We start from the raw sequence: 23,359 nt of genomic DNA on the forward strand, positions 1-23,359 counted from the left end.
GCTACAAAAGTTGGGACCTTACTCTGCAACTGTACAAGACAAGGGTGAGGTCACATTTGGAAGTACTTTATGCAGTTCTGATCACCCAGCAACAAGAAAAATACCAATAATTTTTGCAAGAATGCAGAAGAGATTCCAGGATTAGATTGACGCCAGGACTGGAAGGTTTGAGCTGTCAGGAGAGGTTGAATAGAATTGGCCTATATACAATGGAGCACAGGAGGCTGAGGGGTAAGCTCATATAAAAATCATGAGTGACCTTGATAAAGTGAATGTTCAGTCTTTTTCCCCCAGACTAGACAATTCTAGTACTAGAAGTCAGAGGTTTAAGGTGAGAGGGCAGACATTTAACAGGCACCTGAGTGGCACTTTTTCCACTTAGAGGGTAGTCCATATCTGGAATAAGCTGTCAGAGGAAGCTACAGAAACAGGTTCAATTACAATGTTCAAAAGACATTTGGTCAGATACATGGATAGGAAGGTTTTTAGAAGGATATGGAGCTGAAGGTGCCTATATGAAAGGCAGCAATCTGTAAAAAGAAAGTGGAACCAATGATCCATCGTCCAAATTGGAAAAAGGAGAGGAAAAGTATTAAATTGTAGAGAGGGGGGAGAGAGCAAACCATCTACAAGACAAAGCAGACCCAAGTTGTTCAGGAAAGAAATAAAATGAGGAGTTGAAAGGTAAGCAACAATCGCAAGCATTAAAAAAATGGTTATCTGAAATTGTTATATTTAACAATTTGCCTATGGGTGGCAACTCACCTGGAAAATGGGTGAGTATTTGAGGGTTAGAGGGAACTGGAACATAGAAGGATCAAACCATCAACTGCTTGAGGAACACAATGGGTCAGGCAGCATCCCTGGGTAGGAATGGGATTCTTTAATGAGGTTCCTCTCACCTCCTTAGAAGAAAGAATCCTTTTTCACCTTTTTTTTTATATCTGAAAAGCCTGTTCTGCAGCCATGCTAGTCTATAGCTTGGTTCACTGACACCAGTATTGGAGTTCTTCTTGACAAGTTTTTGCTTCTCTGACATTCTTTATTGGTGGCCTATCTACACCCAGAGAACATTCATTCTCAACAGCCTACCACCCTCCACATCACTGCTTTGAAGGACAAGATCGTGTCTGGCTCGGTCTCGATTCAAAAATAGGACTTCAAAATAAATCACATTAAAGGCAAGGTCTCTGTGGAAATGTCAAGGGTGCAGCATTTAAAAATTCAAATTCCTTTCAAAGGAAACACTTAATTTAAATCTAGCAATGCATTCATCTCAACAATCAGATCTTAGAACAATACACAAAAATTATGCTGGAGAAACTCAACAGAATTATCGGATATGGGGAGAAGGCAGGTAGGTGGAGTTAGGGCATAAATTAGATCAGCCATGATCGTATTGAATGGGGGAGCAGGCTCGATGGGCCATTTTTGGCCTACTCCTGTTCCTACTTCCTATGTTCCTATGTAACACAGCATTTATAGGAAGTAACTTTGGGCTTCAGATCAGTGTATAAATTAGCATCTGATTCTTTAATTGTCAAAGCAGCCAGCAACTAAACTGAATACTTTAAGCACAGCAGTATACACTAAGAACATTTATAAGATTACTGTTTAATACTCAAGAGTTTATTACCTGTATTGAGAGATCACCATCTTAACTGATCTCAGGATCAGCTTTTGCCAGAGATTACATGCGCCCTCTCTATGCCCTGATTCCCCGACTCACCTTCATCAGCGAATAATTCAATCCCCTTGCAACTGTGCCCAAGTGTGTCAATAACAGGAAAACTTCACCAGAGTATTCAGTGGCAGGTCTGTAATGGCTGAAGCACCCGTTCCTCCAAATGTTCTCACTTTTGGCAGCATTCGTTATATCAGAGAGATGCAACAATGGAAGGAGGCTCTTCAACCCGTAGAGTCCTTGCCCATCATCAACCACATATTTGCATTAATCCTACCTTAATCCCATTTATATTCCTTCACATTCTCATCAATTCCCCCGGATCCTAATACTTATCTACATGCTGGAGCAATCACCCAATCTCAGGGAGAATGCACAAACTCCACACAGATGGTACTGGAAGTCAGTGTCACTGAGGTTGCGAGACAGTGACTCCACTAGCTGTGCTACCCTTCCAATATTGGTCCTCAAAGACCCACAGAAACTGTTCTTGTCTGCCTAATCAGGTGAACACAAAATATTTCACTATTTTGAAGAGCAAGAGAGTCACCTCCAGACTTCTCGCCAACATTCATCTCTCATCCATCACTAATATAACACATGAACTGCTTTATATTACATTGCTTGACGTAGCATCCAGCAATGTGAAAATTGTCTACTACACCCCCTCTCTTACAACCAAGACTGATGCACCATCAATTACTTGAAAGACTGTTGCCGAAAAACCAATAGGCTTTTATTCATTTAACAACAGCACCTTCACGCTGTTGGACTGTCCTGCACTGAGGAGGGGCTGTGGAACAGCCAGCTTTATACAGGAGCCTGTGGGGAGGGGCCACAGGTACAATTGGCTAATAGGTATGCCTGACCCGACAATTATATGCAACATGGTTTACCACAAGGATTACATTTCATTAGTCTTTCTGATATGCCATGGGTTTCATAACATCCAAGGTACTTTTTGGAATACTGGGGTGAACACACCCTCCCTCACCTCCAGTTTAAATTCCATACGGAATATTTTGGAGGATCAAGAACATTCATGGATCATATTGTAGTACTGTAGAATAATAGAAAATTGTCTCAGGAAATAGTTAAGATTCACTGGGGTATGTACAAGAGAGGTAGGTCTCCAATTATCTACTATCAGTTGGCAAAGAATGATTGACGCTTTATGACAGAATCATTCATCAAGACAGAGTGCATTGGGGAGAAAACTTCACCCTGCATGACTCATCTTCTTCCACCTGACCCCTTTCCTTCCCCTGCTTCTCTCTCCCTTTGTTTGGCATCTATTAATCTACTGCTTCTACCTCCCCACTGATCTGTTGCCCTTCATCGCCAGTCCCTGGTTAACCAATTCCCCCTCCCCCCCCCCCCCATTAGCTTCCATCTAAGCCCTGTCACCCAGTCTCCATTATACTGGCTACCTCGCTTCTGCATCTTCAGTTTTAAAGAGCCCAATCTAAAATGTTAACCATTGTTTTTCTCCCACCGATGCTGCTCAATCTACCAAGTCCTCAGGCAGATTGTTTTCATTTTGACAAATTATATTCTTGAATTTAAGATAATTTAAATATTGAAGGTCCAGTGAGTGAAACTGTATGGTAAAGACTAAACAACAGAATCAATCTGAAATTCCAAAGCAGAAGTATATGGTCTTGCATAAACTCAAAATTGTACCCTTCCTAGTGATTCTATCCTCGAGGACCCGGACCACCTAGGCTACGTCCTCTTCACTTTGCTACCATCAGTAAAAAGGTACAGGAGCCTCAGGACAAGCACTCAGCAGCACAAGGACAGCTTCTTCCCCATTGCCATCAGACTCCTGAATGATCAATGAACCAAAGACACAGCCTCACTCTGACTTTACGTGCACTATGTTGATTTATTTTTTGTCAGGTGGTTGATATGAATGTTTGCACTGTGAATGGTGCAGCAAAACAACGAATTTCATGGCAAAAAAATTTGGGTTCTGATTCTCAATCACCCCTCTTTAATGGTTTACACACAAGCTGGGAGCAAGCACTGTGTGTACAAACCCTGATTCCTTCCTTCCCCCATTAAAGTCCAATACATAAAATTGGCTACTGCGATAAAATGACAATGTATAAGCTACCCACATCAAGGGGAAAGACGGTTTATCTTCTCGGAATTCTCCTTTCAGTAGTTCAAAATATTAAATGTGGCAACAGAGACATCTGTAATTGGACAGATTGCTCCCTTTATAGCTTTTAGTAACTATTGGGCAATGCAATAAAACTGCAACTTTGGAAATCTTTCACTGTCAGAAGATTGCCCATCTCTAGTTGTGAACAAATAAAAAGCATTTGCTTAAAATAAAGTGCAAGAATATTTCCCAACATCACACACAATCTGTTGAATAGAATGTTATGGCATTTAAAAACTTCCCTAGAGTTTTAATTATCCCTTTTCCTCTAAATGTCACAAAACTGACAAGAAATCTTCTCTGCAAGCAAATTAATTACAGCTTATCAACACTCTTGGTTGTTTTCATTCATTAAGCAATAATTTTTCTGTTCATGGATTTCTGCAAGCCTAAATTCTACTTAAAATAGTCCATTAATCCAATGTGCAATGTAGATTTATAAAAGCATCTTTTTTAAAAAAAAAATATGCACCAAGAAATATTTCAGAAAAAAAAAAATCAGAAAGTAGGTGCATCATCATCAGAAGGTGAATTATGACACCAAGGATTTTCTTCATATCAAGCAGTGGTCAGTATTCGACTGACCACAATCACTTCAGCAGCCAGATTGCTCCAGGTCATAGTGATTCAGGAGAGCTAGCACATTGAAGCTACCACGAAGCAGGCACCCCACCGCCTCTACTTTTTTCCCAGAAGTCTAAAGAAAATTTGGCATGTTGTCAATGCAGAACTTCTACAGATTATACCATGGAAAGTACACTAGAGGGATAATTATCCCCTTGGAAGTCTGGATGTTGATATGTGAAGACAGTATGACTAAGATTGTGAATGTGCAATATAGATTAGTTCATTATAATTTTATTCATCAGTCATATTTGACTCCTGAAAAATTAAAGAAGTTTAAATATATAACTTCAGATTTGTGTTTTAGATGCCATAAAGAAGTAGGAACCTTCTTATATTTGGTTTGGTTATGTGAGACAGTTAAACTATTTTGGAATAAAATTAAAGAATTTTTGGAAGGTATGTTTAAATTTAAAATTATATTAGAACCTATGATATTTTTACTGGGTGATATGGAATGATTGTGTTTAGAAGTGAAATTAGATACATCTCAAATTGCTTTTCTGACGTTGGCTTTAGCAGTTACCTCGAAGCATGATATTCAATTGAATATCCAATGATGGCATACGGAGATGAGATTGTGTATTCCTTTAGAGAAGATAACATATAATTTACAAAATAATTATCCTTTTTTTGTTAAAGTTTGGAGCCCGTACATGGATTGGATGCGTACTAACTTTTAAAATATTTTACCATACATGGGGAGAGTAGTCCCCAACCACGACACATTTAAATGTATTGTTTTAATTATTCTCCTCCAGCTTTCTTCTTTTATTGGGGGGGGGGGGGGGGGTAGATTAGTAGGCGGTGGGGTGGGAGGGATGGGGATGGAGGAATTATGGGATAAAATATGTATTACATTGTATTTTGCATGTATTATCTATTATTATTGATTATAAGTACTAGTTGGCAAAAAACTCTGATAAATTTTTGATTGGGAACATGGTTGAAGGAAGTGGAGTAGGGTCTGGTTGGGAAGGGCAAAAGACAAATTCAAAAACAATTGCGATGAGGTGACTTTATCACACGATCTCAGGTGACTTTAGCCTGGAGGCTAGGAGAAAAGGTATGATTTGGTGTTAGAAGGTCGGATGGTCATCGGAAGCAACAACAGTAGCCAATTGGCTACCTCAATCACAGAGGCCAATAGATCTGCTTATAGTTGTCATCAAAAGCAAGGGTGGATAAAATAAGCCCTTGTAAGTGGCATTATCTCATCAAGTCTGCTGAAGGGAGTGAAAAGGAGGGCATGGACTGAGGCTTCAACCAGGATTCTCTTCTGTCAGTAAACTCCGGCATGAAGAATGGGCAATGTCAAAGCTGGCTTTAAACATTCATCATCTTTCTAGATTCGCTTACCCAGGTTAACTACACTTGGCTCCATTTCTTCCCCATTCCAGTCTTTCAAAGGACTGAATTGTTTTACTGTCACAAGCACTGAGACATGTAACAATAAACAGTTGGTGCCTGCTATCCAGGCAAATCAACCTACACATAATACAACAGAACAAAAACCAATGGGCAGGGGTTAGTGTTACAATAAGACTAAAGTGCAGGGTATAGTGTTGAAGATAAAATACAGTTAAACAGGTGCAATGAGAAGACTGTTCAATAATCTGATAACAACAGGAAAGAAGTTGCCCTTGAATCTGGACTGAGCTGCATTTACTTGTGATTTTGGGCAGAGCAGTTCCCATGCCAAAATGTGATGCTTCGTGGTAGCTTCAATGTGCTAGCTCTCCTGAATCACTATGACCTGGAACAATCTGGCTGCTGAAGTGATTGTGGTCAAAGGTGAATCTATTATATCCCTATAATTTATTTGAAGGCATGTTCCCTTCCAATATGACTTTAATGAATGTTTTCATAGTGATTCTAGTTGGCAGAAGAATCAGAATCTATGGTCATGAAATTCAACGTTTTGTGGCAGCAAAATAGAGCAAACATTCATCTCATAACATTACTATTAAAAAAAATACTAGTGCAATGAAAAGTAAGGCAGTGTGTTTGGTTCATTGATTATTCAGGCATCTTATGGCAGCGGGGAGAAGCTGTCCTTGTGCCCTTGGGTGCTCGTCTTTAGGGTCTTGTACCTTCATCCTGATGATAGGAGAGTGAAGAGGATAGAAGCTTCTTTAAGACACCGCCTCATGTAGATGTCCTCGATGGAGTGAAGTCTGGTGCCTGTGATGTCGCAGACTGAGTTAACAACCTTCTGGAGTTTATTCTTGTCCTGAGAGTTGGCACCTCCATACCAGGCAGTGATGCAACCAGCCAGAATGCTCTCCATGGTACACCTGTAGAGGTTTATGAGAGTCTTCGGTGACATACAGAATTTCCTCAGACACCTCATAGTATAGCCTCTGGTGAGCCTTCTTTGTGATTGCATTAACATGGCGGCTCCAGCACAGATCCAGGGAGATGCTGACACCCAGGAATTTGAAGTTCTTGACCCTCTCCGTTACTGAGCCCTTGATGAGGACTGGGTCCTGTTTCCCTGACTTCCTCCTGAAGTCTGCTATCATCTTAGTTTTGCTGACATTAAGTGCAAGGTTGTTGTTGTTGTTACACCATTCAACGAGCTGATCCATCTCCATCCTTTACGCTTCCTCATTGCCTTTTGTAATTCTGTCAACTGTGGTGTCATCAGCGAACTTGTAGATTGGAATTGTGCCTGGACATACATTTGGGGGTGTATAATGAGTAGAGCAGCAGGAGAAGCACACATCCTTTGTATGCTCCTGTGTTGATCATCAGTGAGGAGGAGAAGTTGTTTCCAGTTCATATTGACTGTGGTCTTCCGATGAGAAAGTCAAGGATCCAGTTGCAGAGGGGATACTTGAAGACATGCAAAATGCATTTCATTCCACAAATGGAATTTATAGTCATTGACCAAGTTCATTGCTGTCGATATTTACCCTTATTTTATATTTTCATTCTCAAGATTTTTTTTTTTAAAAACTGCTAGCATGGGCAATTATTACAATCACTTCTATGTCTTCAGAAATGACAAACTGAAAGGAAATAATTTTATTCTGTTTATTTATTGCTGAGGTGGACCAGCTCATTTATAACAGCCTTAGTGCAATGTTGCAACAAAAGCACAGTCTTGAATCTTTCTCCTATTAATCACCAACCAATCATAAATTTCAGTATCAATAAGGACTATTTAAAAGAAATTAAGGAAGGAGGATTGCAGAAACATTAGAAAATTGGAGTGTAAAACATCACTGGGGGATCGATCAGCTTGATTATCCATAGCAATGTTCAATTTTTTCTGTTATAAAAGATTAAAAACTATACACATCCCATATCACTTTAAAAGTATGATTTGCCATTTTTCATACCTGATAGGCAAAGTTGGAAGTATCATCGATAGCAGAGTGGTAAAGTGAACAGAGACATCAAGTTGCTTCACAAATCATGGTAATTCAACCTAACCCTTTTGTGCAAAGAATCATTGATTATAGTCTGGACTTACGACATCTCCCCATTACTGTGACTAGGTGACAATTTGTTAATTAAAACATGTGATAGTACAGGATACTATCACCAATGTATATATATTTACATATAGTGGTGGTGATTGGCTGAGAGCCATAGCCACGCCTACTGGCAGGTCATAAAGGGCTGCTCCTCACAGACCCAGGTCAGTCTGGTCTGGTCAAACTTGATGTACTATGCTCCGGTCTTTTGTTAATAAAACCTTGGTTTGAGTCATTCAATGCACTACAAATCACTACTGCTATTCTTTCACCCTGAAGATGTGCCAAACATCTCTTCATAAGGCACAGCAGCCAATTACAAAACATTAGTGTCGATGTTGATGAAAAATGTTCGGCTTTTAACCCAAAGACATAATTTCACTTATTATATAACAATTACAGCACGGAAACAGGCCAATTTGGCTCTTCTAGTCCGCACTGATCCAAGTACCCTCCTCTAATCCCACCTATCAGCACCCTGCCCATATCCCTCCATCCCCCTCCCATCCATATACTTATCCAACTCTTTCTTAAATGACAAAATTGACTCTGCCTCCACCACCTTTCCCAGAAGCCCATTCCACACAATAACCACTCTCTGAGTAAAGAAGTTCCCCCTTAGGTTTACTCCTAAACCTTTGTCCATCAACTCTCAACCCATGAACTCTTGTATCCATCTCTCCTACTCTCAATGGGAAAAGCCTTTCCACATCAGCTCTATCTATCCCTCTCATTATCTTAAACACCTCTATCAAATCCCCTCTCAGCCTTCTACCTTCCAAGGAATAAAGACCTAATTTGCTCAATCTCTCCTTGTATTCCAGATGCTGAAACCCAGGCAACATTTTTGTAAATCTTCTCTGCACTCTCTCTATCTTGTTATCCTTCCTATAAATCGGTGACCAGAACTGCACACAGTACTCTAAATTTGGCCTCACCAATGCCTTGTACAGTTTCATCATTACTTCCCAACTCCTATATTCTATGCACTGCATACTAAAGGCCTTCTTCAGCACCCTATCCATATGCACTCCTACCTTCAGGGAACAATGCATCATTATTTCTAGATCTTTCTGCTCCACTGCATTCTTCAGTGCCCTCCCATTTACCACATATGTCTTGCTTTGATTATTCTTTCCAAAATGAAGCACCTCACACTTATAAGCATTAAACTCCATCTGCCATCTTTCTGCCCGCTCCTCTAAGCAGTTTAAATCCCTCTGCAATCTTTGAAAACCCTCTTCATCATCCACAATTCCCCCTAGTTTAGTATCATCTGCATATTTACTAATCCAATTAACCTCCCCATCCTTCAGATCACTAATATATATGACAAACAGCAACGGTCCCAATACCGAACCTTGAGGGACACCGCTTGTCACCGGCCTCCATCCTGACAAACAATTATCTACTACTACTCTCTGACACCTTCCTTCCAGCCACTGTTGAATCCATTTGACTATCTCCAAATTAATACCCAAGGACTTAGCCTTCCTAACTAACCTCCCATGATGAACCTTATTGAAGGCCTTACTGAAGTCCATATAGACAACATCTACTGCTCTACTCTCATCAACATTCCTAGTCACCTCTTCAAAAAATTCAACAAGATTGTTCAAACACGACCTTCCACACACAAATCTGTGTTGAGTGTCCCTGATCAGACCTGTCCCTCCATATACTTATATATATTATCTCTAAGAACACTTTCCATCAATTTACCTACCACAGACGTCAAACTTACAGGTCAATAATTGCTAGGCTTGCTCCTCAAACCCTTTCTAAACAAAGGAACCACATGCACAACATGCCAATCCTCCAGCTCTATACCCATCTCTAATGACATTTGAAAAATCACTGCCAGAGCCTCCGCTATTTGCTCACTAACTTTTCTCAAGGTCCTGGGGAAAATCCTGTCAGGGCCTGGAGACTTATCTACCTTTATATGTTTCAAAAGATCCAGTACTACCTCTTTCACTATAGTCTGCATATATACCCACTTTTCTTCCTTTACTCTGCACAGTTCAATATCCTTCTCCTCAGTAAATACTGAGGAAAAGAAATTGTTCAAGACCTCCCCCATCTCTTTTGGCTCCACACACATTTGTCCTTTCTGATTCTCTATTGCACCAATTTTATCTCTCACTTTCCTTTTGCTATTTACATATTTGTAGAAACCCTTTGGATTTATTTTCACCCTGCTTGCTAAAGCCACCTCATACCTTATTTTAGCTTTTCTAATTTCTTAAGATTCTTTTTACATTCAATTTTAGTACCCAAACATCTCCTTTTTTCCCCTGTTTCTTATATTTATTGTAGTACTCCCTCTTTTTTCGAACCAAGTTTCCAATATCCCTTGAGAACCATGGCTCTCTCAAAGTTTTGACCTTACCTTTCAACCTAACGGTATATTGTTTTAGGATGGGATTGATTGAGAAATAATTGTCAGCCAAAATACTAAAGGAATTCTCTTTTTTCCCCACCCTCGCCAGTCTTATTAGACTAGCAGTGTTCAACTAAATGGACAGATAACATCTCAGCTCACTTTCACATCTTAAAAAAGACAAAGTTGTCAACTCTCGTAGAACTGCTTTGAGGTGTCCAAGTCCTGGGAGACTTTCAAATCTCAATCTTTTCACCCAGACAGTTATCAACAGTAAAACTTTCAACACTTTTTGTTTAAAAAGTGGCTCTCTGTGTGTATGTATTTTTGAAAGAGGTCCTCCAAATCTAACAGCAGTCCCTCCACACATCCTCACTCACCTTGGATGCATCAATGTCCATCTCAGTATTCAATTGGCTTTTTTTGAACAGAAATCCAAGTCCTTTAACAGAAATTAAAAGCTACACTTTCCATCAAGAGAAATCAAGTGTTCATCTGTAGCAGAAATCACAATAAACTCTCAGCTAAATCTCTCTCATTGTCACAAACCCAACAGTAATAGAAAGGAGAAATGTCTCCAACTTTAAATATTCCACTGAATACACATCTCTTGTGTATTAGAGATGAAAATGGCTCCAAGATTATCTTTATCCTTGCTCGACATAGTGAGATACTAGATTAAAAGAAGGATTTCAGTTCATCGCCACATTCCACACACTAAATACAATTATATATTCCTCTGCTCCCCAATAACATGAAAGAGGACACTACAGAAACAGGATTTGCTCCACCTCATCACTGAAAAATCTATACAAGCTAAGAACATAAATAAGAGCAGACCATATAGCCTGTAGAGCAGTGTGAAAAACCTCTGAAAACCCTCTGCTGTCCTTCCACAGAACACTGCTGTCGAAGAGCAGCAACAATCATCAAGGATCCACACCTCCCAGCACACATTCCGTTCTCGCTGCTGCCATCAGGAAAGACTCGACCACAAGGTTCAGGAACAGTTGCGACCCTTCCACCATCAGACTGCTCAACAGTTGACTTAGCCATAGAAAAAATATTTAACAATAAATGAGTCTATCTTTGCATAGTCAGTCTGTTTATATTTCACTCTTTGTACACGTATTTCCTCGAGTACTGTGTACAGTTACCAATAAGTGGAATTGGGCCTGCAGAAAAGGTAATATTGGGGTTGAATGTGATGTCACAAGTACAGCATATACTCCACCAATAAATATGAACTTTGATTACACACCTACCATTTGAAACATTCTAGAAATTTAGTAGATTTCCAATTATCATCAACCCTAGTCATAAACTCATTTTAATGACTTTGCATTGTAGTTGGGCACAACTTGCATTTTAATTTTTTTAATGTTCTCTAAGCATGTGAACAAAGTGTGGGAACTAACAAGGCAGGGTGTGAATGGCTAACAGAATGAGAAGGCATGTGAACTCTGTGACTCAGGCAGAAATCCCAAGTGAACTCGTGCAACTTCTACAAGTCCAATTACTTAAGGATACTTGGGGTAATTGGTGAACACAAGTGATCAAACAGCCTGGTTGTAATGCAAAGTGGAAAAAATCCTGGAAATGTTAAGAGATCCCTTCCCCCACCACTCTATGCGAATGAAGACTTTTACATGCATACAAATCTGCAACAAAAATAAATGGTGTCAATGTTAAATTAGAGATGCAGCAGATCACCAGTCCACATCTTTAGGTGTTGATCAGTATTCAATTTATTTGATATACTTTATTTTAAAAACAACCATCTGTTATTCTTTAGCAGTGTGTCTTTTAAAATGCAATCTTAAAGCAATGCTGTACTATATATGCAAACATATTCTATTTGAAACATTTAAATAAATATCAGACTACCCAAACACATGGAACCCAACAATGCACAGAAACCCATGATTATTGTTGCTGAGAATCCAGAAATGTTATCATATTAATTTTCCAATCTCAATGATAGACTCCACTTATTAACTAAATGTCTGCTTTTGAGGAATTGGCAACATTAATGTTGTGGTGCAAGTTTGCCTATTAATTGAAGAGATGTCATTGAAACATGAAAAGAAAGTGACATACCTGCTTCCTTTTGAAGTTTTCAGTTTCCTTGATACTCATGGTCATCACAATCATGTTGTTCCAGGTAACAGCATCACCAGTGAGACTATTGAGCTAGTTTTAAGGTTAGATGACAAATGTACAATGCACCACATAAGGATAGATGAAACCGATTCCACTGTTGCTGAGCTCCCATTACAGTCATAAGAAAAGTCTACTTCACAAAAGTAAAAATACTGTAGGCTCAATCTGGGGCCAAATCTTTATACTGAATCAAGGTCAGAACAGTTCCAGTAAAGACTAGAAAACAGGCCTATAGCTATTATTAGGACATAGACCAGTAAGAAAAACATGGAAAATGCTTACCTTCAAACTAATTAAACAAAATTAGTATGTAATATAGAGATGTTCATCTGCTTTGGAGGGACATTGGTCATCATTGAAAATAAAATCTACTCCATTGTAAAGCTCATGTTTATTTTTGCAAGTTTTATATTGAAACTGTCTCAAGTGCTGTCAGTTCTCCCCCACATCTGAATATACACACAAGGTCAAAGCTGTATTAGCATTCTATATTGGGAGATGTGGCAATGTGTCATACATCTTAATAATGTCAGTTAGCAATTTCTATATGATGTTAATGTCTTAAATAGACATATGCAGTTTGTTCTGCTCCAAATTTTATCTCTGAATATATGCGAACAACCGCTGAGAGATTTGCAAAAAGAGTACAAGCAATAGTGTATCAGAGAAGACTTCATCATTCATCCCACCCCCACTTTCTCACATGTCTGTGACTGAAAAATGTATGCCATATATGTTTTTATGGATAACACCAGTATGAAGTTTCAGAAATGAAAGGACATATCCATTCTGAATGAAATGTATCAAAATTTAAAAGCAAATCCATGAATATATAGCAATATTTTAAAAAGTCTACAGAGATAGTTCTCACCTGTGATTATAATCTCCTCAATTTGTGTCAATTTCTTTGTTGATGTACCTGATCGTTTCTGTAGGCCATCCTCAACAAACTCTTAAATACTAGATATTGTATGAATTTACTGAACTTTCTTTACACATGGCCGCTCATTACACAAGATCTCATCTCAACCAGCTGCACATTTTTACCATCTGCTCCTCTTTGCAACTTTTAAAAAGTTAAGAGCTATTTCATGGACTGTTTAAAATTCTTCTGATACCATAAACTGGTGCGCTAATGATCATTATACATTTCATATAGATGAAGCCCTACTCATTTTATGAACCTAGCACAATATTATATAACGCTAATAGGATTTTGAAGGTGTATATCTAAATGTTTTAATTTAAGACATACAGCACAGTAACAAGCCATTTTGTCCCACGAATCTGTGCCACCTAATTAACCTACACCCCTGGTAGGTTTCGAAGGGTGGGGGGAAACCGGAGCCCCTGGGGAAAACCCACGCAGACATGGGGAGAAAGTCCAAGGTCCTTTCAGACAGTGCAGGATTCAAACCCCAGGCCTGATCGCTGGTGCAGAAAAGGCGCTACGCCAACCATGCCGGCCAACATCTAGTTGGCGATTTCTAGTAAAAGGCATCAGTTTTAATAATATTCTGACTGATGGCCAGTGTTGCACATTTTTCAAAAACATGAAATTGTTTTATAGAATGTTAAGATTATATACAGTGAAAAATTGAGACCACCATTCATTTAAATAAAACACAGGTTTCAGTTGACAAACTTATCCTGTTGTACAGGACAGCATGCACACATTTAACAGCTCACCCTGCAGCTGATGGAAAAACAAGACTCACCTGTTTGCCATCCAAAGTGTAGAGCTTCTTTACTACTCCAGTCTCCAGCTTAATGGCCTCAGTGATGTCAGTAAGGACTTGCTCAAAGGAGTGTGCTGTTTTCTTGTTGAGCAATACTCTCACAGCTTTACGCGGCTTGACTCCGCTCCGTATAACAGTCACAAGCTTAGGACGGACAAAGTCCTTGGTTTCTTTGACCTCCGTCATGTGCTTGGCACTGGCCAGGGACTGTGGTACTTTCTGGGTACCAGAGGCTTTGACATTCACAGACCAGTTGGGATTCACATTCTTTGTGTAATCCACCTTTTTAAAGATGTCATGTGATGAGCAGACATAGCTCTCCCCTGAAGAGAAAATAAAGAAAATGCAGGGCAAATTTAATACTGAAATAAATACAGAAACATTGTTTTTTTTTGTACTGATGTTTAGATCCCTGATATGATTATTTTGGGTGTCAATTAAGGCCAAACAATTATATGTCTGCGTATAAATGACAACTGCAACTGAATGAATTAAATGAATTCTAAAAGGTCAAAAAGTGGCAATTCACAATTGCCTTAAATATCAGTGATACAAATATTTTTGTGGCGAGTGGAGAAAACAGAACCTTCTTTCGAGGGTAAACACAGATTCAAGACACAATTTATCAATGATTATTGGCAGCAGTGGAGGAGAGCAGGCCTCTAATCAGAAATGCTTCAAATTAGTAATCCATGTGAGAAACCAGTAATTGTAGAGTTATTTACAAATTGTAAAAGAAAAGGAAATGCATTTGTATTAAACTTTCCACGATCAAATCACAAAATCAAAATCAACCCAACGGGCTGCTCAAAAGTTTTTAAAAAAAAGTTTAACATCCCTTGAGTTAGAGATCTGCAACTAGTCAAAGGTATTTTTATTTAATTCGGTATGTATTTAATCAGGACCCCATCAGTCGGAATATGTGCCACTTCATGCCAGTTTGTCAAATGTCACTGTCTTGGAACATTTGCTGGGTTCCTTGTAATGTGAGAGGCCCTTCACACAATTTAAAAAGCAACTTGTACGTAGGACCTATGTAGCACAGTGTAGGCCAACATTTATTTTAGAATAGCACAGATTTTTAAAAAATCTATTTTATGAATGGCCTCAATGTGCCTTTATTGCTCTGATTCTTCTTTTGCTTTTGATCCCAGTTGAGATTTTAAATAAAAAGTCTAATGTAATTCCATTCTTAGCTGAACTGAAAACTGATTTGTGTCTATCTTCATTCAATTAATAACAATTGATAAAAGGCTAACATTGCCTTTTGGGAATGGAAACAGCAGAATAATGATATTACATTCCCAAATTACAAAATAAAAATCTGATTAAGTTAATACATGCATGTCTGCTATTCTATAATTATCAAACAAATTATTAGCAATATGAAATACTTTGTTGTCCTGATTAATTTTATTTTTGTAACCAACAATTAAAAGATCACTCCATTAGTTACATCCCTTAGTTCTCTTTTCTTCTTTGGCTTGGCTTCGCGGACGAAGATTTATGGAGGGGTAAATGTCCATGTCACCTGCAGGCTCGTTTGTGGCTGACAAGTCCGATGCGGGACAGGCAGACACGGTTGCAGCGGTTGCAGGGGAAAATTGGTAGGTTGGGGTTGGGTGTTGGGTTTTTCCTCCTTTGCCTTTAGTCAGTGAGGTGGGCTCTGCGGTCTTCTTCAAAGGAGGTTGCTGCCCGCCGAACTGTGTGGCGCCAAGATGCAAGGTTTGAGGCGATATCAGCCCACTGGCGGTGGTCAATGTGGCAGGCACCAAGAGATTTCTTTAGGCAGTCCTTGTACCTCTTCTTTGGTGCACCTCTGACACGATGGCCAGTGGAGATCTCGCCATATAACATGATCCTGGGAAGGCAATGTTCCTCCATTCTGGAGACGTGACCTACCCAGCACAGTTGGATCTTCAACAGCGTGGATTCGATGCTGTCGGCCTCTGCCATCTCAAGTACTTCGATGTTAGGGATGAAGTCGCTCCAATTAATGTTGAGGATGGAGCGGAGACAACGCTGGTGGAAGCGTTCTAGGAGCTGTAGGTGATGCCGGTAGAGGACCCATGATTTGGAGCCGAACAGGAGTGTGGGTATGACAACGGCTCTGTATACGCTAATCTTTGTGAGGTTTTTCAGTTGGTTGTTTTTCCAGACTCTTTTGTGCAGTCTTCCAAAGGCGCTATTTGCCTTGGCGAGTCTGTTGACTATCTCGTTGTCGATCCTTGCATCCGATGAAATGGTGCAGCCGAGATAGGTAAACTGGTTGACTGTTTTGAGTTTTGTATGCCCGATGGAGATGTGGGGGGGGGCTGGTAGTCATGGTGGGGAGCTGGCTGATGGAGGACCTCAGTCTTCTTCAGGCTGACTTCCAGACCAAACATTTTGGCAGTTTCCGCAAAACAGGACGTCAAGCGCTGAAGAGCTGGCTCTGAATGGGCAACTAAAGCGGCATCGTCTGCAAAGAGTAGTTCACGGACAAGATGCTCTTGTGTCTTGGTGTGAGCTTGCAGGCGCCTGAGACTGCAATCCGTGCAGTACCAGATGTAGACAGCGTCTTCATTCTTGAGGCCTTTCATGGCTTGGTTCAGCATCATGCTGAAGAAGATTGAAAAGAGGGTTGGTGCGAGAATGCAGCCTTGCTTCACGCCATTGTTAATGGAGAAGGGTTCAGAGAGCTTATTGCTGTATCTTACCCGACCTTGTTGGTTTTCGTGCAGTTGGTTAACCATGTTGAGGAACTTTGGGGGGCATCCGAGGCGCTCTATATTTGCCAAAGCCCTTTCCTGCTCACGGTGTCGAAGGCTTTGGTGAGGTCAACAAAGGTGATGTAGAGTCCTTTGTTTTGTTCTCTGCACTTTTCTTGGAGCTGTCTGAGGGCAAAGACCATGTCAGTAGTTCCTCTGTTTGCGCGAAAGCCACACTGTGATTCTGGGAGAACATCCCTTAGTACGAAGTTAACAAAGCTCAATCAACCTTGAATGGCTATTGAGAAAGGTGATGAATATATAAAGAGAGAATGTATTCTAGGGCGCAGCAGAGAACCAGTCAGGCAAAATAGTACAAAGTTACTCCATTGGCCCTTGAGCTACAGTTTAGGTTTCTCCCTCTACAGTAAAACCCCTGGTATCCAGAATTCAAGCAAGCGGCAACCTCAAGCAACCAGCGAAATAAAAAGGAAATAAAGTTAAAATAAATACAAATAAAATAATAGGTGAAATACGCAATTAAAATTTTAAAAGTTAAATTTTCTCTGAAGTAACATGTAAACCTTTGTTGAAGATTGGAGCAAATATTCAACCAGTGGAGTGTCTTGGTTGTGCTTTATTCAAACAGCTGCTATGAACAAAGTCGCATGAAACAGCAATGGTGTCGACCAGTACGAAGAGCTGTTTGATGCCACTTGCCATTAGGGTAACTCTCTTAAAGCATTTCCATATCTCCGCTTAGTAAGCATAGCCCCAGTCAGAGGCTTTATCTGTAGACTTTGGGTGAGGGACGTTAATTATCTATGATGTTATTTTCCATCTTTCGGGCGGCTCCCTGGAGTGGGGGGGAGGAACCTAAAGATGCAGCGACAGTTAAATGTTTTCAAAGAATGTGACTGAAAGTAAAGTAAAATGCTTTAAGGTTTATATGTTCTTGAAAGTGAAGTTTGTCCAGTGTTAATACAATATATTATTTTTGTCTTTTAAGCTATTTATTCTTAATGCAGTTAGGTATTGTAAGAGTAAGTCTCAAGCAACTGGAAAATACACTTATCTGACATCTACCAATCCCCATAGGTGCCAGAGACTGGGGGGTTTACTGTATTCTATTTACATTCAGGAGCTAGCCAACTAATTTCTCAGCTAAGATCATTTCTCATGTCTAAGCCTATACAGTATAGGGGTTATTTGGTTTCTATTAGACCTTAGAATGTATCAGAGGTCCAATTGTGTTCTCATCCAGACCCATACCAATGCAAACTCCAATAATTAACAGTCAGCAGGAATCCCAACTTTTTCCTCACACCTTCCCTGACTGGATCAAAGCCAATTTAAGGATCCTTGCCATCACCCCTGCTCAGATCAGCTGATGCAGAATACCTGACTGAATGGGGGACTATTCTGATCAACAGAGATTGCCAATAGTACACTGGCAATGGACATGTCCACTACTTCATTAAAGAGGTGTGGAGGAATCTTGCTTAATCCGGGAAATCACAGATAAACCCAACCCTATTTGTACAAGAGCACATTCAAGAAATCAATAGTGGAGCTGAAGAAATCAGAACCCTCCCTGATCGATTTGTCTTCCCAGGCCACCAGCAGTGTGAACAACTATATGTGGTGCGCTGTTAGCCAGAATCAAACACACACAAGGTAAAGACTTTAATCCACAAAGACTTCCACAGAGCCAGGCTGGCTGTAGCTGCAGTAACTCTGAGTGAGACTTCAGGAGGCCGGTGCAGGCTTATATCCCGGAGGGTGATTGACACCCGACCGGGTGGGGCTTGATCCATTCAGGCTGACTGATTGACAACCAGCCAGGTGTTGTCCTGTCCCCTTACTCTCCTGCAGGTACAGAGGATGCCCCCTGCAGTAGGCTGGCAGTGCACTCCTGCAGGTACAGAGGTTGCCCCCTGCAGTAGGCCGGCGGTGTACCACCACACTATAATGGACCCCTGCTACCATCGAAGCTGAGCCTAGCTAATTCAAAGTGGAGGGATCAAACCTGAGAAAGCCATGCTATTTGCCTTAAACATTTATCCACTGAAAACTGGATATGAAAATAAACAAAGCTGCTTTAAATATACCCTCTCAAGCACTGTGTTTCCTCATCTTAACAGATGCCGGACTGCAAATCATTCTAATGCCCATGTGAACTGTTAATAAACATCAATCTCATTCAGCAAAAGGAAAACAAAATAAAAAGGCCTTGCCAGCAAGGGTAGTTCCATAATGAAAAGACAGTCATTTAGGTATAGAGTCCAGGCACTTACAGCTTCCAGTATTAAATGTTCAATAAAGCCTATAAAATTAATCTCGTCTCCAAAGGAAATAAATTAATAATGAGGTAACTAAACAAGGTGAATTGCTGTCAGCTAAATAAGCAAATATCAAATGAATGCCAAACAGTGTAGTCCTGATAGCTTTACACAGATGGCATTAAATGAATGCTCACAAAGCTATCATCTCGACCCATGTTCTGTTCTCCGCTTTGCTTTGAATTGGATAAATAGAAACAGATAGAAGAGGTTCACCAATTTTCCATAATTTCTTTTCTTGAAGTCAGAATTTGGCCATGCCTGCTTATTCACAATATTCTACCCTTTACATTGTGACAGAGTTCATAACCAGTGCTCCGATGTTAAAAGTGAATATTGGCCAAGAAATTAAATCACTTTTATGTTAGTCACGATTCAAAATAAAACTTTTAAGAAGTGAAATATGGCATCAACCTAGACGGCCATTCCAAAGGAGGAATGGTTACTAGCCTATGACCATGTCCTCCTTTTGAATGGCCACCCTACATCATTCCTGATTCATTTCACATAGCTCTAGACATACAGGGATTTCTCAGCTTGACCCTTGCTAGCAATTCTGACACAATTTTAGCATTAGACATGCATCAAATGATACAATTTCCATGCCAGGAAAACCAATCAACATACAGCACAGTCAGACACTCCAGGACAATGCTGTTTTCACAGGACAATACTGTTTTCATCACATAGTGTCAAACTGCCACCCTTTTGAGTTACCTTCCCTCCCCAATCCATAATGCCTGACCTCCAATTCACAGCTGTGAAGGGCACTGGACAAAGTGGTGACCCTATATCTGCCTTACGGTAGACAAAAGTTAAAGAATTTAATGTATGTTACATTCTAAATGTAGTATTATGTAGCAGTAACGGAACCTTTACCTCACAATATTGACAACTTGGTGTAATCCACCCATCCAATTTCCCTAGGCCTTTTATCTCATGACTTGATGCTACAACACCTATCTCAACTGGCCGTTTGCCCAATCATTGACCCAAAACAACTCACAACCCTGCCTCCAGTCACATCTCTGACCTTTAAACCTCTCTCCTATTCCCAACTCCTGGACCCAACCAAGGTATCGGATACATTTGAGTGCCTGACTCATCTACATTCAATGGTGTTATCTGTGCCTACCCGCATGTAATCGGGATTTTGAGTTCAGTTCCATAAAGGGTGTTTGAAAAAAAAAAATGTCTCCTACATCCTTCCTTGGAAAAAAAATTCCCACTTTTGACTCAGCGAGGCATTGACAAAAAATAAGAATGCAGGAGTTTTAAGGCCCTGTAATTGGAATGAGTACACTTTAAATCCTTAAACCATGATCCTCTGGCCAGGTCTGGTGCCAACAGCCAGGGTAATTCAAGCCTCAGGTGCCACTGAAGTTTGTTAGTCTAAAAACAAAACATATCATTATCACAGTAATATAGACAATCTATGCCAATACATTACATTTTCTAGACTTGAGTGCTCATTAATACCTGGCAGGTATTCACTATAGATACTAACCTACTAATTTAGGAATGATGAAAACTGAGCTTCTAACACAGACCAGGTTACACTGTGCTGGAGTAAAACGTACATCCTGTTTATACTTGGGTTTCTTATCTGTGAGAAACTAGTGCACACAAGTGTCCAGGGCACATCAAAAAAAAAAGACTTGGCAATGAATTGGTATTTGGGCTTCTGGCCAGCACCCCCTACATAGCAAGCCAAATATAATAAGATTTCTGACATTAAGGCATGATCATGCTGGGATTCGCTGTCTACACAGACTGAATTTTGATAGCCATGTTACTTTTTTGTGAACTTCAATTATCAAAAATTATGCAAAGTCAAAATTAACATCAAAATGGTCTTATTAGTATGATAATTTTATTATAAGAGGTTATCAATTATTAGCATACTTTGTGACTATTCATTATAACAAATACTGAGGTACGGATGTGTGTGATCAGTCATTCTATATTGGTGTTTGCTTCTTGTACTGCCAATAATCAACCCATTTCTCCTCACTCCACAGTCATGAATGCACCCAGTTAAACAAGCAACATATTGTTGCATCAAGATATTAAGTCAGGAGTTCCAAGTGAAATGAGGCAGAAGGAGAGCCATTCTTGCTCTGATGGCAAGTGCAAATTCAAAGAGATTCTATACACCCTAGGCTGACCCTAATGACCTTTTTTGAGATACTGTTGGTTTCCAGCTTTTAGTCTCTATAAAAACACACATCGATGATGCAAATGCACAGCAAGCTTCATTTATCACAAATTGTTATACGAGGGAACATGATTGCTGTACAACGATAAAATTCCTGAGTATTAACTAACTAGTTTCATAAAGAAAGGCTATTAATATTTCTGCTAACTCGGTCCTTAGAGTGAGGAATGTATTAGGCACAGCCGCATGTCGAAGGGAATTATATCACAGCTGCTCCTGGCTGTACAATGGCAGTTTAGTCACCCTAAAGGAAAATGATGTGATGCTGGTGACACTCCCCCGTTGACAAGATACTATTCCCATGCATCAGTCAGACATCATCCAAAAAGGCCAATCTCATTATGCTGATCAACTCCACAATGATGGAAATTACAAATAAAGCTGAAACACTGGCTGAAGGGTCAATTCCAATAGTTACCATTTTAATACTTTCCAAAAATGTCAACAATTTTATAGAAATTCTACCACACACTTTTTTTTTTATAAACGGAATGTTCAATTCCACCTCCACAATATTGGGGGAGAAAGCAAGATTAAAAAAACCTTTCCTCGGTCCAACATCATTGAAGGGAATCAATCAATCATTACACAACTTAACCTGATTATTTATCCCCATTACCTGGTGAAATTTTTACTAAAGTAGATGGAATCATTTGTAGCTCATTGTTTGCTTAAGATTCCAGCATATAGAGAGTCTTTGTGTTTCTCATTTGTAATTTAACTGCACAAAAAAGGAAGGATTGTCAGCAGAACTAAAGCAGGTGAGGAGTCATTCCTAACTCTTGCAGTGACAAGACCAGTCCAAATATTGGATGGTAAAGGTGCTCTATAGTTTTTGTTTATTTGTTAACTATGCTATTAGATCTTTCCCTTTTAAATTGAAGGCTTTTCCTGTTTCATTAAATATATTTATTTAAATTAGGAACACTACAACCAAATCAGAATAAAAAGACTGAATTAGGAACACTACAACCAAATCAGAATAAAAAGACTGAATCTCAATGAATTAATTCATAAGTTGACATTGTTAGCTGATGTAGAATGTTAATATGTAAGCACATGCTTAGTTATAGAGTAACTCTCCATTGAATGCATTAAAAGAGAACAAATCTGAAGGATGCAAGGAGAAAGACCTGGTCATAAATTATAGCCACCACCTACTAACCTTCCTCAAGTTCATCAAGGCTGGTGATCTTCCCGAGTCCATCAATGGTAAAGATGATGCGAACTCCCTGAGGCAGGTTCACATTATCAGACAAGGTTCGGGTCAGGTCTGCTAGCAGAGCATCGAAGGAGCGGAAGCGGTCAGCAGATATTGCATACACGATGCCCTTGAAGTAGCGGTCCCCATTACGATAGAAACGAACCTTCTTAGCTTTCTTCTCAGTGGTAAGGGCTTGCAAGGTTCGGGTGCGATAGAAACTGCAGTGAGCACTGTGTGTTGGGCTAGGTAAACCATTCATCCTTGAACCTTTTGAGTAACGCGTCTTATCCCTTTCGTCAAAATGGCCGAAATCCAGCTCTTTATCTTGGAACATGCTTCGGTTAATTTGTCAGAGTGGAAGAACAGACAGACCTGTAACAGACACAAGCTTCAAAATGAACCACGGCATGACTTTGCAAAATCTTGAAAAAACCTGGCTTTTGGCCTCCAGATGCTCTGTGGAACAATCCTTCTGTACACCTTCATAACACCAATTTAAGAGGCTATTTTCCATCCATGGGAACATTTGTTAAAATTGGGAAGGGATTATTGGCCTCTATTTTATTGACCCTTAGTATCCAACTATTTTATCCTTTGTAAGACTATGTTAAAATGCACAAGCCTGATAAACACTCAAAGACCACAACAGGTTGGAAT

General features: G+C 39.8%; 1 protein-coding gene across 3 annotated transcripts in view; it reads right to left on the reverse strand.

The window, feature by feature from the left end:
• Window positions 1–23,359, reverse strand: part of LOC138740345 (neuronal migration protein doublecortin-like) — a 248,166-nt gene that overhangs the window by 140,300 nt on the left and 84,507 nt on the right. For all 3 annotated transcript variants that reach the window (XM_069892867.1, XM_069892866.1, XM_069892868.1), the window contains exons 4-5: window positions 22,664–23,074; window positions 14,228–14,571 (exon numbers count right to left, since the gene is read on the reverse strand). In XM_069892867.1, the coding sequence (XP_069748968.1) occupies window positions 14,228–14,571; window positions 22,664–23,036 (717 nt within the window). In that variant the 5' untranslated portion in view covers window positions 23,037–23,074. The remainder of the gene's footprint in view (window positions 1–14,227; window positions 14,572–22,663; window positions 23,075–23,359) is intronic.

The sequence above is a fragment of the Narcine bancroftii genome, chromosome 8, assembly GCF_036971445.1.
Source record: "Narcine bancroftii isolate sNarBan1 chromosome 8, sNarBan1.hap1, whole genome shotgun sequence".
Classification (NCBI taxonomy): Eukaryota; Metazoa; Chordata; class Chondrichthyes; order Torpediniformes; family Narcinidae; genus Narcine; species Narcine bancroftii.